Raw genomic sequence first — 14,972 nt, forward strand, 5'->3', positions numbered from 1 at the left:
TTGAAATTGTAAGCTCCTTTGGGGTAGGGACCTTGTTCCCTTACATACTCTGATCTTCTCATGAAACCACCAAGCCTCTTGAAAGCATACCAGCATGAGTAGATACACGGGTACCACTACGATGGAAAGATAAACAGCATTTCCGTGTGCTATGACTTCTGTCATGGTATTCTGTGCGCCAGAAGCGGTTTAGTCATGCAGGCCACATGACCCAGAAAAGCTGTCTGTGGACAAATGCTGGCTCCCTTGGCCTGAAATTGTCAAATTTGGCTGGACTTAACTGTCCTGGTGTCCTTTACATTTACTGTACCTGCCTTGATGGGGAAGGGGCCATCTGCTTTGCATACGTAAGGGCCAAGACTCAATCGCCAATGGCATCTCTAGGTAGCTATGGGAGAGACCCCTGCCTGAAACTTTGGGGATCCACTGCCAGCAGTGGAGCTAGCCAGGTGGGCACCCAGAGCGAGGATCTGCCCACGAAGACGGAGCAATTGGTGCGGCTGCGTGATCCTCCCGGCGGGGGTCTGATCGCGGTGCAGCGCTGCCTGGGTGGCTGGTTGCAGTGCTGCACATGATCCACCCAGGGGGATCTTCTCACCCCCCTCTGGATGACACCCGGGGTGGACCGCCCCACTGCCCCCCCTTCCTACGCCCCTGGCCACTGTCAGCTAGTATGGAAGCGCTGAGCTAGATGGGTGATCTAACTCAGCATGAGGCAGCTTCCTAAGTGCCTAGAAGAGATTATTCTGCAGAGATGCCAATGCAGGATGGCATGGGGGCTTACTTATATCTTATAATCCGGCGCCTGGTGATCTGTTTGTCCTTCCCAATGACTCTGCTGTTTTACCTTTACCGTCGCACTGTCCTCTTAGTGCCTAACAGCTTGTACTTTAATCTACTCATTAGCAATTACAGAGGCACGCTTGGTTGTGTGTGTACCTAGCATGCCACTGCATCCATTCCGGGCTGGATAAAGGGGAATACAACAGGGCTGTTTGAAGGAATAGCATCTGATTAGCTCCATCTCAGCTGCCCAGGAGGAACAGATGGGAGTATAGGCATACTGAAGCTGTCATTCCTGAACTTAGTGCTGGGGCACATTAGGGTGGTGCGAGAAAATAATTAAAGGGCCCAATAGAACCCACATACAGAGGTGGGGGCTTGCTGTTTTCTCCGAACAAGCCACTGGACTTCCATGTTTGGTGGCGGAGGAAGCTTAATTCTGCCACATCTTAGCACCGGGGGCTGTTGGATCATTAGATCACCTGTGAAGCAGACATGAGAGCAGATGGCAGAGGAATCTGCCTGCTGAGGCTTTGTTTGCATCACAGTTCTGGCCTCTGTCCAATTACGAGTCATGCACAGAATAGAAACATTGGGAGGGGGGCTTCCTATAGGGTGGTTTGTTGTTGGCAGCCCTGTGTGAGTGCGTGAAATGCTGGTCTGGGCCCTTGCTTGCTCTATGTGCTTTGGAGTTGGGTGAGATTCAGGAGAAAGGCCCGTGCGCCCCTTGTTAGTGGTGCTTTGGTGCAACTATCTCAAGCCATTGGTGTCTGTTCCATAAGGTGGAGCAGGTTTGTGTGCAGGTTAATGTACTGCATGCTGTGCTCTGCCTATGCCTTGTGTCTTCTTAGAATATCATTGTCTGGCGGCTGGTTACATGGATGGTGTACCTTTTCTAGGTTCCTAGCTTTTTCTGGAATGTGTGTAGAAGTCCGGGGATTGTCTATCTGCCTGCATTGAGTCATGGCCTCCGACTGTGACTGTGTAGCTCAGTGGCTGAGCATTTGCTTTACCTGCAAAAGGTCTTTGGTGCAACCCCAGACATCTCCTGTAGAACCACTGCCAGTCAGTGTAGACGCCAAACACACTCACATATTACGTTGTTTAGTCATTTAGTCGTGTCCGACTCTTCATGACCCCAGAGCACGCCAGGCACTTCTGTCTTCCACCGCCTCCCACAGTTTGGTCGAACTCATGCTGGTAGCTTCGAGAACATTATCCAACCATCTCGTCCTCTGTCGTCCCTTTCTCCTTGTGCCCTCCATCTTTCCCAACATCAGGGTCTTTTCCAGGGAGTTCTTCTCTTCTCATGAGGTGGCCAAAATACTGGAGCCTCAGCTTCAGGATCTGTCCTTCCAGTGAGCACTCAGGGCTGATTTCCTTAAGAATGGATAGGTTTGATCTTCTTGCAGTCCATGGGACTCTCAAGAGTCTCCTCCAGCACCATAATTCAAAAGCATCAATTCTTCGGCAATCAGCCTTCTTTATGGTCCAGCTACTCACATATTATATTCATCACCAAATACAGTGGTGTAAGAGTCTGGGATTGAAGACCCACTACTATTTCTGCAGCACGGTCCCTGTCTCCAGTAACCTACAGCCACCCAATCAGTATGAAAAGGGACCTCTTTAGCTGCTGTATGCTTCAAAGATGAGCATTTAGCAACACCGAAAACACAAGGTGCTTCCGTTTCAGAAGTTCTGCTACGTACAATGGAACTTCAAGGAAAAACACAACTTAAGCCACTCTGATAGAAGGTATTGGAGCACTCCAAATCATTTGCCCATGTATATGCACAGAAAAGAGCAGATCTAACTGAAAGGCCAAATCTGCATTTATTGTTGCAAGCATCCCTGATTATTATTATTATTACTATATAATTCTAAGGTTACTGTGACCTTGGAAGGGACATGGCTGTGAGACTCATGAAGGTACCCAGCACTTCTGAATATGTTACTGGCCAAATGAGTTCATGGTGGAGGTGAGATTTGAACCAGGAACTCTGATCTTCCATCCCTTGCTTACTGGTTTGTAGTATCAGCCTTCCCCAATATGGAAGGAAGGTTGTGTCAGCTGGGGCTGATGGTGGCTGCAGTCCAGAACATCTGGAGGGACTCAGGCATGAGGAAGGTCTGTGCTCTATGGGGCATCTGTGGCCCTCCAGGTGTTATTGAGCTGTGGTGCTCACCATCACACCTCAAGCTGGCTGGGGCTGATAAGAACTGGAGTCTAGAAACAACTGCAGGACCACAGGTGCCTCATCACTATGTTAAGGTGTAAGTAGACTTATAAAGTATAACACTTCCACCTTCATCCCACTCCCATTTTTGTCCATTTATTTGAGAAGGTATGGCATATTCTATTTTTTAAATCTCCCTTCTCCTTTAAAAAAATAAATAAAATTCCGATTCATGCCCTAAAAACATCTTCTTGGACTATCTTTTGGGTAAACAAAAAATAAACTTGACTAAGATACTGATCTAGTTCTACTGAGTTGGGCACCTCATCAATAAGTTCCAGAGGCTCAATTAACATGAGGACATCAGTGGAGCCTTTGATAACTTAGCAAATGCAGATTAGTTTTTTCCCTTTCTTTAAAAAATAGCCTGCTATCAGCAGGAGCCATCCTGAAAGGTTCCCCATCAAAAGAGAGAATTTTTAAGCAAAAGGAGGACATTAAAATCTTATCATCTCACTTGAAATTAAGCCAATGAAAAATTAAAGCTGATTTCTAATAGGCTTATGGTACATTTTTAAAGGCTTAGAGGGCACTGATAGAAGCCAGAAAGCTAAGTGCTCCCCTTTCAGATGGGAAAAGACATTTCCCTTTTCAAAAAACGCCCAGTGGAGGCAGGTAAAAGGGGATTGTGATAACTTACCCATCCTGCTGAAATGTCTCAGTTCCATCCTTCCTTTAAGGACAATGTAAGGATGCAGGAATATCACACAACTAAATTATTAACTTCAAGAGCTAGGATACAGTAACTAAAAGTGATTAAACGGAAATTATGGCAGAGATAACGGGAACAGCCAGCCAGAAAATGGCAAGCTAATGTGAACGCAGGAATGTTTCTATCTAATGTTTTCTACGTAGCATAGCAGCAGAGGACAAAAAGGAATCGGCGAGGGATAAAGGTCCTTTTAAACATGCACGCAACAATGCACTAAGATGCACTGTGAAACTCTCAGCATGCTGCCAGGAAGTCTGTTTATTGAACATTTAACCTGATTTGTTTGCAGTCAGGTGAGATGATGTTATGTCAAAGCAACTGTTATCTCACACTTTCTAGTACATCCCCCCAACACTTTCCTGATCACAAATAGTACAATCTTTTTGGGGAAGGGGATTTGTCACACAAGACCTCCCAAAGGAACAACCTAAATTAGCCAGTATGTGATAGAATCCCACCTGTAAATAGTGACAGGTTGGAAGCACCCTTTGCTTAACGTTCAGGAAAGATATCACTTGTTTGAAAGGGCTTGCTATATCCCAAAAGATGAGGGAAAGTCCCCTAGAAATGAAACTGTTTATACTCTGCCCTTAAAAGAAAAGTAAGTTGTGTGCCAAGGTAGTCTAAACTTTGCAGCAGGAGCAGCAGAATCCAACCTTCTCCATGAGTGCCACACATTCAGAACATTTGCATAAACTTGCTTATGTTTTGCAATATTTATTTAGCTAGTCACAGGAAGGCAAGCACTCTTATACACATGCTGCCTTAAGAAATTTATACCAAAGGACAGCTCATAAATCCACCAGGACGTTTCTAAATCAATATTTCCTAATTATATTCCAATAATATATTCTTGGTGGGGGGATATCTTTGTTAACAAATTTTCTAATAAATAAATAACTTCACTAACTAACTAAAGGGCATTGAAACCCTGCCCCTGGAAATTACACTCGACTCACGTGCATGCATACACACGAATTCCATAGGTAGGTTTACACATGAATGGACATTACCTGAGTTCTCTACCTCTGTGGACTGGCATGCAAATGAGCAAAACTGGTTCCACTGAACAGCCCTGCACCCAATGTGACCTGAGCATTCTATTTGCAGCTAGGTAAAGGTAAAGGGACCCCTGACCATTAGGTCCAGTTGTGGCCGACTCTGGGGTTGCGGTGCTCATCTCGCTTTATTGGCCGAGGGAGCCAGCGTACAGCTTCCAGGTCATGTGGCCAGCATGACTAAGCCACTTCTGGCAAACCAGAGCAGCGCACAGAAACGCTGTTTACTTTCATGCCGGAGCGGTACCTATTTATCTACTTGCACTCTGACGTGCTTTCGAACTGCTAGGTTGGCAGGAGATTTGTAGCTAGGAGTACACATAGGAACATAGGCAGCTGCCTTATACTGAGTCAGACCACTGGCCCAGCTTGTCTACACTGATTGGCAGCAGCTCTCCAGGGTTTCAGGCATGGAGTCTATCCCAGGCATCTGGGGATGCTATTGAGGACTGAATCTGGGACCTTCTGCATGTGAAGCAGATGCTCTACCACCAAGCTACAGTCCTTCCCCACATTCTTTGCTGCCTTCTTCCACCAAGTCCTCCTGCCCTCTGATCAGGGCAGTCAACAAAATGCAGGAGGAGCCTCTGAATCATGGAGCTTTTCTCTGTCCATCAGGGAATGGGGATGGGGCTCTGCTTTCAGTTCATGTCAAAGCCCTTGGAAAGCAAAGTAGCAGAGCTTAGCTGGGTTTGATGGACCAATGATCTGACTTGGCAGAAAGCAACTTCCTCTGTTGCTATGCTAAATCTGTGATGGGTCCATGAGCAAGCCACCACTTCATGTTGCTGTCCCATCAAATGATGGAATGGGAACCAACACTTGGCAATTCACAATGGAACATGTCAGGTGGTTCCACCAAAATGCATTGGGTTTCAAGCACAGGGAGGTGATCATGCTAACTCAGCCTTTCTCAACCTGTGGGTCCTCAGATGTTGTTGAACTACAACTCCCATCACCCCTAGCTAGCAAGGCCAGAGCTCAGGGATGATGGGAGTTGTAGTCCAACAACATCTGGGGACCCACAGGTTGAGAACCACTGTGCTAATCCCTTACAAGTTGTTTGATTTGCAGTGGCTGACCACAGAAGCAATAACATAGTCCCCACACATGTGTCTTCACAAGGCAGTGCCCACATGCTGCCTTCGCCATAAGGGTTAGAAACTTGCATTTTGCACACAAAAAACAAATCATACAACGAAAGCTGCAATTGTTAGGAGGCTGAACTCCATGCCTCGTACCAACTTCTGCGCTACACAATAATCCCAGAATAAAACACATCCCCGACTATTTAACATTAATTAAGTGCCAACCATATGCCAGCTCTGAACACAATACTAACTACCTCAAGCTAAGCACTACAACAGCTGAGGGGGACAGATTCAAATTAGTAAAACAATGATGTTATAGAATAACTTTGTTTCTCACAAAGCCAATCAAAAACGACTCTCTTTGGCTTTCTCTCCTCTATCAACTGTTCACAAATCCAAAGTTAAAAATACCTCCTAGCTCACAGTCAAAGGGACTGCTTCCCTCAGAATTAAAAAAGGCCTTCCCCGGAGTGTGTATATGTGTGTGTGTGTGTGTGTGTGTGTGTGTGTGTGTGTGTGTGTATGCACCTTATCAGTTCTCCTGAATTAATGTGTCCACAGGAGAGAAGAAACAGGATTCGCTGTTTGAGTGACAGTAAAGGATGTTGCTCTCTGCTTCCCAAAGCGCCTCCCTGCACTCGAATTTCCCTTTCTCAAAGCCAAGCTTATCTGTGCCCAGCCAGTTACTCGTTTCTCTACGCCATTAACTCCCTTTGCCAGGGGCACAGAGGCTCTCACAAAAAGTTCAAATCTACCACTACTGCTCTGTTTTGGACACCGGAAAGTCATAGCCCCAGCTTAGCCCCAGCTTAACCCCACTGAAGATTTATGGGCATGTTTACATCCATGACGTTTTTAGTGGTACTTCCTGCTAGCACTATTTCTCCATCACCTGGTGGATCAGGCAGGAGGTAGAAAGAGGGAAGGAGAAGAGGCAGCTGTAACTCTAGGGTAGCATCTCTGGACACTGTCTTAGCAAAGGCAGAGGGAAGTCCACACTGTTACCAAAACCGACAGAATACCTGAGGATCCAAGGCTACCATGAAAAAATGTAAACTCAACACAGAAGGGAACAGGGGTGAGCAATGTTGTTTTATGAGTCCACTCACTCTACCTTGAAGAAGGTAATATTATGAGGAGGCAATAACAAGCTGCTCCACTTGGAGGGCGCCCCTCAGCAGCTCCCCTTGGATCCTTCTGGTCTTCTCACCTTACTCAGGGGATTAACACCACTTTCACAGTGTAGATGTCAGTGACTGCTGAGTTAGACAAGGAACCTTGAAGTCAGCAATGCTGGCTCCTGGTGGTGGTGGGGTCAACTTGACAGCCTCCATAAGGCCTCAGTTGGCTCCAGGTTTTGGCTGAGATAACATCTTCCAGCCATCAAGATCCACTGGGAGCTGATCAGAGTCCATAATTCCTTAGAGAGACCTGTCTTGACACTGCCTGGCTTAGCTTGATCTGCTTGTCCCCTGAACTTCCCTGGCAGGTTCCAGCTCCTGTGACAGGCAGTATGAAGTTTCTGGGTTAACCAGCCCTGGTATAAATAGCTTGAGTCTGGCCTGCTGCTCTCCTTGTTCACTGTGCAACCACAGAACCTTTTGATGGCCACCAACTTGGATGACTTCAAAGGAGGATCAGACAAATTCATGTAGATCAAGGCTATCAAAGGCTACCAGTAACGATGGCTGTGCAGTCATGTGTGGTGTAGTGGTTAAGAGCGGTGGACTCGTAATCTGGTGAACCAGGTTCGCATCCCCTCCCCGCTCCTCCACATGCAGCTGCTGGGTGACCTTGGGCTAGTCACACTTCTCTGAAGTCTCTCAGCCTCACTCACCTCACAGAGTGTTTGTTGTGGGGGAGGAAGGGAAAGGAGATTGTTAGCCGCTTTGAGACTCCTTAGGGTAGTGATAAAGTGGGATATCAAATCCAAACTCTTCTTCTTCAGTAATGTTGAAGGCAATAATGCTTCTGAATACCAGTTGCTGGAGGCCACAGTAGGGGAGAGTGCTACTGCATGCATGTCCAGCTTGAAGACTTTCCACAGGGATGTCAGTGACCACTGTGAGAACAGGATGCTGCTCTTATTATGCTCTTATGTTAAGTGAACAGTGAGGCAGGAGGTCACACAAAGCTTTAGGAAGTAAGGGCAAATGTGAGATCGCGCCCAACACACCCACAGGGGTGCCTCTGAATACTTTCTGGGACTCACAAGTGGGGAGAATGCTGTTGTGCTCACTTCCTGCTTGTGGGCTTCCCAGAGTTCATGGTGACCTTTTGGTGTCCCCATAGGTGTGATGTTGATGTTTGTTCTCTATCTGCTACCGTATCTGTCTGTGCCTGCTTGTTCTGTGGTTGCTAGCAGTATGGATGTCGGTTATTTATCACAGGGTGGGGTTGTTCAGTACTGTATGTTGCTGCTACCTGACTTGATAAGATGGATGACAAATGTTAAGGAAAAAATTAAGACACAGAAGTCCTGTACAAACCCCTTGAAGACTTTTATCCAAGTTCTCTCCCCTGTGCTTCCTGTCTGCCTCACTCATATTATTAGTTTCTGGGAGGGTTTTTTTTTTTAATGAGTAGTATCTTGAGAACCTACCTTAAAGAGGAAAGAAAACCCAGTTATTTCCCCTCCCATTGATCTCTTGCACTCAGCTCCTGACATCAATGCAAATTCCTTTTTGGGGGGGTGGGTGAACACAGAGAATAACTTTTTTTAGATCAGACTTTCGCTGGCCATTAGCATCAGAGAGTCATTTGAATTGGCTTACCCTCATGAGCTGCAGAGAGCAAAACCTTCAGAAATTTCTGAACTTTTCTGATCTTTTCTAGGCCATCTCTAATTAGTAAAAAAACCAGGACAGCAATTTTCCCCCTCCCCACCCCCATCAAGTTTGGCACTCTATTATTGATAATGCCATGTTTGCAAAACAGACAACATGATACAGTTCACAACTTCAAACAATAACATGAAAGCCATAAGAATGCGATGTCTGATCCCTGTGACTTGAAACTGCAAGTATAATTTCTTACAAGGGTCTTCTTGCTCAGTTTCAAGCTTTGTAAATGGGAAGAGGAAATTTCACAGCACGCCAAAAGCATCGTGCCAAACAGCAAAACCATCAAGAGTTGTTCAGTGGCAAAGCATCTGCTTTGCATGTAGATAGTCCCAGGTTCAAACCCCAGATTCTCCAAGCGGGGGGGGGGGGGAGCGTAAAACCTGGAGAGCTGCTGCCAGTCAGTGCAGGCAATACTGAGCTAGATGGACCCATAGTCTGATTCAATATAATGCAGCTTCCTATGTTCCTAACAGGATTTTAAAAGTGTAAAGATGTTTCTCCAAGCACACCAATACACAAACTTCAAAGCCAGAAATATTGCAATTCACAAATATGATGTGCTACTAGCAACACACCACTTCAGAGCGCAAGGACTGGAAAGTGTAGGTTTAAAATCATGTTTCCCAATTAAAAAAAAAAAAATCCCAGCTGGGCTAGCATTCCCCTATAGATTCTGGTTTTCTACATACAGGATGTTTGCTTGCTTGCTTGTTTTTTTAAACCAGTGTTCATCTGCAAATAGTTTCAGGATGAACATTATGCTTTTAAGGTAGCCTTCGCCAACCTAATGTGCTGAACTACAGCTCCCATCAGCCCCAATACATACGGTTATACCATCTGGGGTCAACTTGAATTGTACTCAAAAAGATTTAGATGCACCAGGTTAACTAAGCCAGCTTTAAGGAGTTCAAAATGACCACCCAAACACCCTCGCTTTGGTCTTTTTTAAAGGCCACATTCACTGCTATTTATTGTCATTAATTTCTCAGGGTGGATGCCATTTTCCCTTCACTGATCTCGCTCATCTGGAGTGATCCCAGCCAACCACGGACTCCATAGAGAGATTGGAACGATGTCACAGAGGGCAAATGTTGTCTAGAAAGCAATGTTTGTTGGACTGGTCACATGAATGATCCTCTTTAATCGGGAGCCACATGGTCTCTTCTCTAAGTAGGGAAGGAGGCATCCGCAAGTACTTCGCCAGTTTAAGAAACAGGTGGTCTAATGCATGACCCCTCTTCCATTTCCCACAGGCATCTGACTGGCCAATGTGAGAACAGGAATCTGGACTAGAAGGGCCACTTGCCTGATGCAGCAGACTCCTCTTATGGGTCTAGATCTTCTGGACCTATTTTGCTGACAGTCCCTGTTCATGTCACAATAAATTTAGTAACAGTGCAGCAAGGCTCTTTGTTGTTTTAGTGACAACAACCTTGTGCAGTTGCCCTTATGGAGTTCACCCCTGACAGCAAGAGACCAATGAGCACCTGGCACCTCAGAGGGATGACTGCAAGGGCCGTCAATCAAAAGGGCAGTTGGGGAGCTTGGCCGGCGGATGGAACTGTGCAGCGCCAAGGCCCCGCTACAAATGGTTCCTAAGCAACACAACTCCCATCTCTCACTCTCCTCTCCTTCCCTCCTTGCTTCCTTCCTTCCATGCTGTTTAATTATAAAAAGTTGCCTTTTGATTTGGGAGCCCTTCACATCGCTTCCTCTGCAACCCCATTGTTTTCTTGGGAGGGCTTGCTGCTGTGATGATGACACAGCTCGACAGAGAGAAGGCGGCAAAAGTTGTCCATCGCCAGTAATTAAGGCTCGGCGCTCCAGAACCCAAAACTTGGTAGCTGGTTTTAATGCTGGTCCGTATCTCTCCTGTTGAGGGGAGCAGCCAAATTTCCCAAGAAATCCTATCACTAATGTATCTTCAGAGCCGCAGCTGTTGCTCAGTGTGACTCTGCAGTCACAGCGGCAACGTTGAAGCAGCATTTCTAAAAATAATGCCATTAGCGGCAGAAACCGCTGGCTGTTTGAATTAAACAGAGCCATTGTTGGCAAGTGATTCCCACCTCAGACACAGTCTTAAATGGGCAACCTTACTCTGCCACCTTTCAGCTTCAGCCTCAGTAAAATGTGAATAATAAAGTGTGCTGCAATATTTGTCCATGTGTAACAGTGACAGTCAAAACAGGAGGGTAGCATCTGGGAGAATTCTGGGCTTTACTCTAGACCAGTGCTTTTCAACCAGTGTACCGTGGCACCCTGGGGTGCCTTGAATGATGGTCAGGGGTGCCATGGGCAATACTGGCCTCTGTCTGTTTTTCCTTCCCTTCCTCCTCTGATGCCCTCTTGCATCTCTGCCTCCCAAAGGCTTGCACAGCTGTTTGTTGCAGCAACCCTGCTGCTGCAACCACTGCTGCCTTTCAAGGTAAGACCCTGGCCTCACATTCACATTTGGCCAGTCTCTGTTGGGATCACCCTCTGCCCAGGCCTGTGTGGGGTGACGTGCTTTCAGTGTTGCTTGTGCTTGCAAATGTTTCAGGACATTTCTAATCAGTGCATGTGCCATCAGTTGCTGCTGAAGTCCTGTAACCCTTTATGCCGCAAATGGTCCAGGATGTGTGTGACAAATACGATGCTGTATCATTCGGGAAGCACCACAAAGCAGAATGATCTGTGGTTGATCCCGTACAAATCCATCACTAATACACTATTACTGCATCAATGACATGTTCCAGAATACACTTGCAAAAAACAAAACAAAACAAAACACACACACACCCCACCAGCAGTCTGGAGGGGCCCTTAAGGTATCAATGAAGATCTCACTGGCCTCAATGGGATTTTAAAAAAAGGTTTAAAGGCAAAGTGTGGCACTTGAACTGGTCATGGATAGAGCTGCAGGATAACATACTTGTCAGCTTGCCATTTTTACCTGTCCAACCAGCGAGACAGCAACAATAACCTGTAACCGGATCACATCCATCTGCATGGCTACAATCACAGTGTTCGCTGCAGTTCAGACCGTATGTCCCGTCCTTCCAGAAAAATAAACAGAGAATGGGAAAGGCTCTTAGTTATTTATATATATATATATTTACATTTTCCTACCAGCCACTCTGGTAGTTGTGATTGTAATTAGACCTAAACGACTGCATTTTCCAAGTACCAACCTTCTCAGACCCTACAATCAGCAGGTGAGGCCTTGTTGGTGGTTCTGCCACCAGGGCCTGCCTGGTTGGCACTCACTCATGGCAGGGCCTTTTCAGGGGTGGCTCCGTGGTTGTGGAATGCCCTCCCTAGTAAAGTGCTTCTCCATCATTATTAACTTTCAGGAGGAATTTGAAACCTTTCCTGTTTGCTCAGGAATTTGGTGGCTGAAGAAAAGTGTTCTTGGCAACCACAAGATCCTTGGATGGAATAATATTTCTAATGATAACATTGCTTTTAGAATGTTTTAACTGTAATAGTTTTTAGATGTTTTTAACTGTAATTGCTTTTCAAACATTTTAACTGTTTTAGGATGTAGATCTGAAAAGCAAAGCAAAAACAGAGGTTCTGTGTACAGATGTCTTCTGCAAAAGTTGGAGGGACCTTGCAGCCTTCATGAGGCAGGGTGGGGTGGATATCCTAGCATAGATGTTAACCACTGATCTGGTCATTTTCATGCACAACACTGAAAAGACGTTCTGTTCCCTTTGTTTGGATGCTGTTCTTAGGTCAATGGCACCCTAATTACTGACCTGGATAAGGATCAAAAGTAAACTTACAGGGCAGGGCTGGTCACAGAAATCCCCTTGCCAGCCAGGAGAGCAAAGGCAGAATCCATCTACAGGGTTGCAGGCAGCTCCATTGGCACAGTAACATGACTGGTTGCAGTTGAGACCCCAAGTGCCACTCGGACATGGAATGGAACAATCTGCTCCCTGCCACCCTGGAACAAGACAGAGCACAAGTCAGATGTGTCAACCATTACCCCCTTTAGAGCAGACCCTGCTATTAGGAAGGACAAGGAAGCTGCCTCAGGTGGCAAAAGCTGAGGGGTGTGGAGCAGACAGGGCTGTGTATGTGGCTCAAGTGAATTACAGTACGCTGTCCAGTCACCAGTGCTGAAATAGGAGGCAATTGCCAGTTATTCAGTGCATGGAATAGGTGGCACCATCTTGTCCTTTGCCCTAGAAAACTGGGTCATCTTGGCTACCCTGCCCTGCAGATCTTTCTTGGAGAAGGCACTCAATTTAGTGATGGTATCAGTTGTTTGTGTCACGCACCCACAGAACTGTGCCATCTAGATTTCTTGTCATGTTTCCAATCAGTAGGGCAGAATGTGCTTTGGAACATATGGTGACGGCTGGTGTTTTGGGGAAGGCTGTGTTAACCACACAGGAATGGCCAAGCCAAAAGCAAGCACAGGAATCAATCGATCGGAATTCAGCTTTCACAAGTGAAGTGTGTGAGAACATTCAATTGAGAATCTTCATGGTCTGAGGGGACATTAAATTTCTACCTAAGTGCCATAGATTTGTGCAGAGTCAGTGCAGACAATGCCAATCTTCTTCTTCTTCTTTTTGTAAATTTTTATTCCAAGTAACATTTTTACAGATCAGTTTCATTTGTTGAGACATTAGTGTTACTTTAGGAAGAAAAGGGGGAGAGAGGTGGAGGGGGGAAGGATGAGTGGGGGTGGGGTCGGGTGGCGATGTTTCTATTTTACTTAATGTATGTGTGGGGTTTCGTGTCAGCATCGCTTCTGCAGGTTCTCTGCTATTCGCTTGTGCTCCTTTGGTGGTGAGGGAGTTGCAGGTGGTCTAGGGTGTGGTTGTTCGTTTGTGATTGGCTGTGGTGAGCTTTGTTTTCATGTGTGAGTGGGGTAGGTGGGTGTTTTGGATCAGGTTAGCCATATTGATTCGTATGCTGTTGGTGGATTCTTGCCGTCTTGTTGGCAAGAAGGCGTCTTCTTCTATTTGTCCCCGTGTCAGTTTCAGTTTATTGGTTAATTTTTCTAGTAGGGCTGTTTCCCATACTATTTGGTATCATTGGTCCATGTTTACTCCTGACAGGTCTCTCCAATGTCTGGTTATGATGTTTCTGGCTGCTGAAAGTAGGTGGGTTATGAGTTCTTTGTGATGTTAATGGCCATTATTGTCTTGGAAGATGTTTAGTAGGGCCAATTCTGGGGTTATTTCTAATATTGCTTAGTTATTTTACATATTTCTCATATGGCTGCTGTCCAGAATAGTTGGATTTTGAGGCATTCCTACCACATGTGTAGGTATGTGGAGGCGGTAACCCTCTCCAGAATTTAGGTGAAGTTCCTGGGCGCATTAGCACTAGTTTTCTTGGTGTTAGGTACCACCTGTAGGTGAGTTTCAGAGTGAGTTCTTTTCTTTTCATGGATATGGATTTAAAGGGGGGGGGGTTAGACCATATTTTGGTCCACTGGATGGGGTTAATCTCATAATTTATGTTGTCCTCCCATTGTTTTTTAATTGCCTCTAGGGGGTTCGTGGGATTTTGGAGTAGTATTTTGTATATTGCAGATACCATCCCCTTGCCGTGTCCCTTTGTTGTTAGGAGGAGGTTTTCAAAGGTTGTCAGGGGCCTAGTTGCTGCTGATTTTACGACTTGATTGTTTAAGAGGGCATAATTGGTGGTGTGTTAACCAGGGCATTTGGGTGTCTTCTAGTTTGTCCTGTATTTCTTGTGTTGACAAAGGTTTATTTTTATAGAAGTCTATTAGACGATATAAGCCTCTGGTTTGCCAGGTTTTAATCTGGAGGTTTCGTGCTGCGTGGTGGAATAATGGGTGGTACACCAGGAAAATTAGTGGGGCTGGGGCTGGAGATAGTTTGCCTATTTCTGCTTTCCATGCTTTGAGCATGGTCTGTGTGTGCCTGTTAAGTGTTGTGGGTATTTTCCTTAGTTTGCTTGGGAAGAGTGGGTATGCTGTGGGACAATGCCAATCTTGATGGACCAATGGTCTGACTTAGTGTAAGGCAGCTTCTGATGTTCCTGTGTGCTGCTGAGCATTCACTCAGCAGGTCACAATGTTAAATAATAAATACTGCTACTAATAATAACATACAAAATGAAATATTGTTAACATTTTAGGTGTACAGTATTTGGAAGTAAAAGCACAATGTGACTCAGGCATTTGCTCTATGACAGCCCATCAACATGCGAATGCCATCACTTATTGTCAACTGACAGACATGCATGTGTCAACCATATCATAGTAGCAGGATAAA

At 45.7% G+C, this 14,972-nt stretch overlaps 1 protein-coding gene across 7 annotated transcripts in view; it reads right to left on the reverse strand.

Moving 5' to 3' along the window:
• MEGF11 (multiple EGF like domains 11) overlaps positions 1-14,972 on the reverse strand; it is a 343,630-nt gene that overhangs the window by 63,799 nt on the left and 264,859 nt on the right. For all 7 annotated transcript variants that reach the window (XM_081171061.1, XM_081171057.1, XM_081171059.1 and 4 more), the window contains 2 exons: positions 12,495-12,658; positions 11,660-11,762 (listed from right to left, as the gene is read on the reverse strand). In XM_081171061.1, the coding sequence (XP_081027187.1) occupies positions 11,660-11,762; positions 12,495-12,658 (267 nt within the window). The remainder of the gene's footprint in view (positions 1-11,659; positions 11,763-12,494; positions 12,659-14,972) is intronic.

Source organism: Podarcis bocagei, assembly GCF_964188305.1.
Source record: "Podarcis bocagei genome assembly, chromosome: 14".
Lineage (NCBI taxonomy): Eukaryota > Metazoa > Chordata > Lepidosauria > Squamata > Lacertidae > Podarcis > Podarcis bocagei.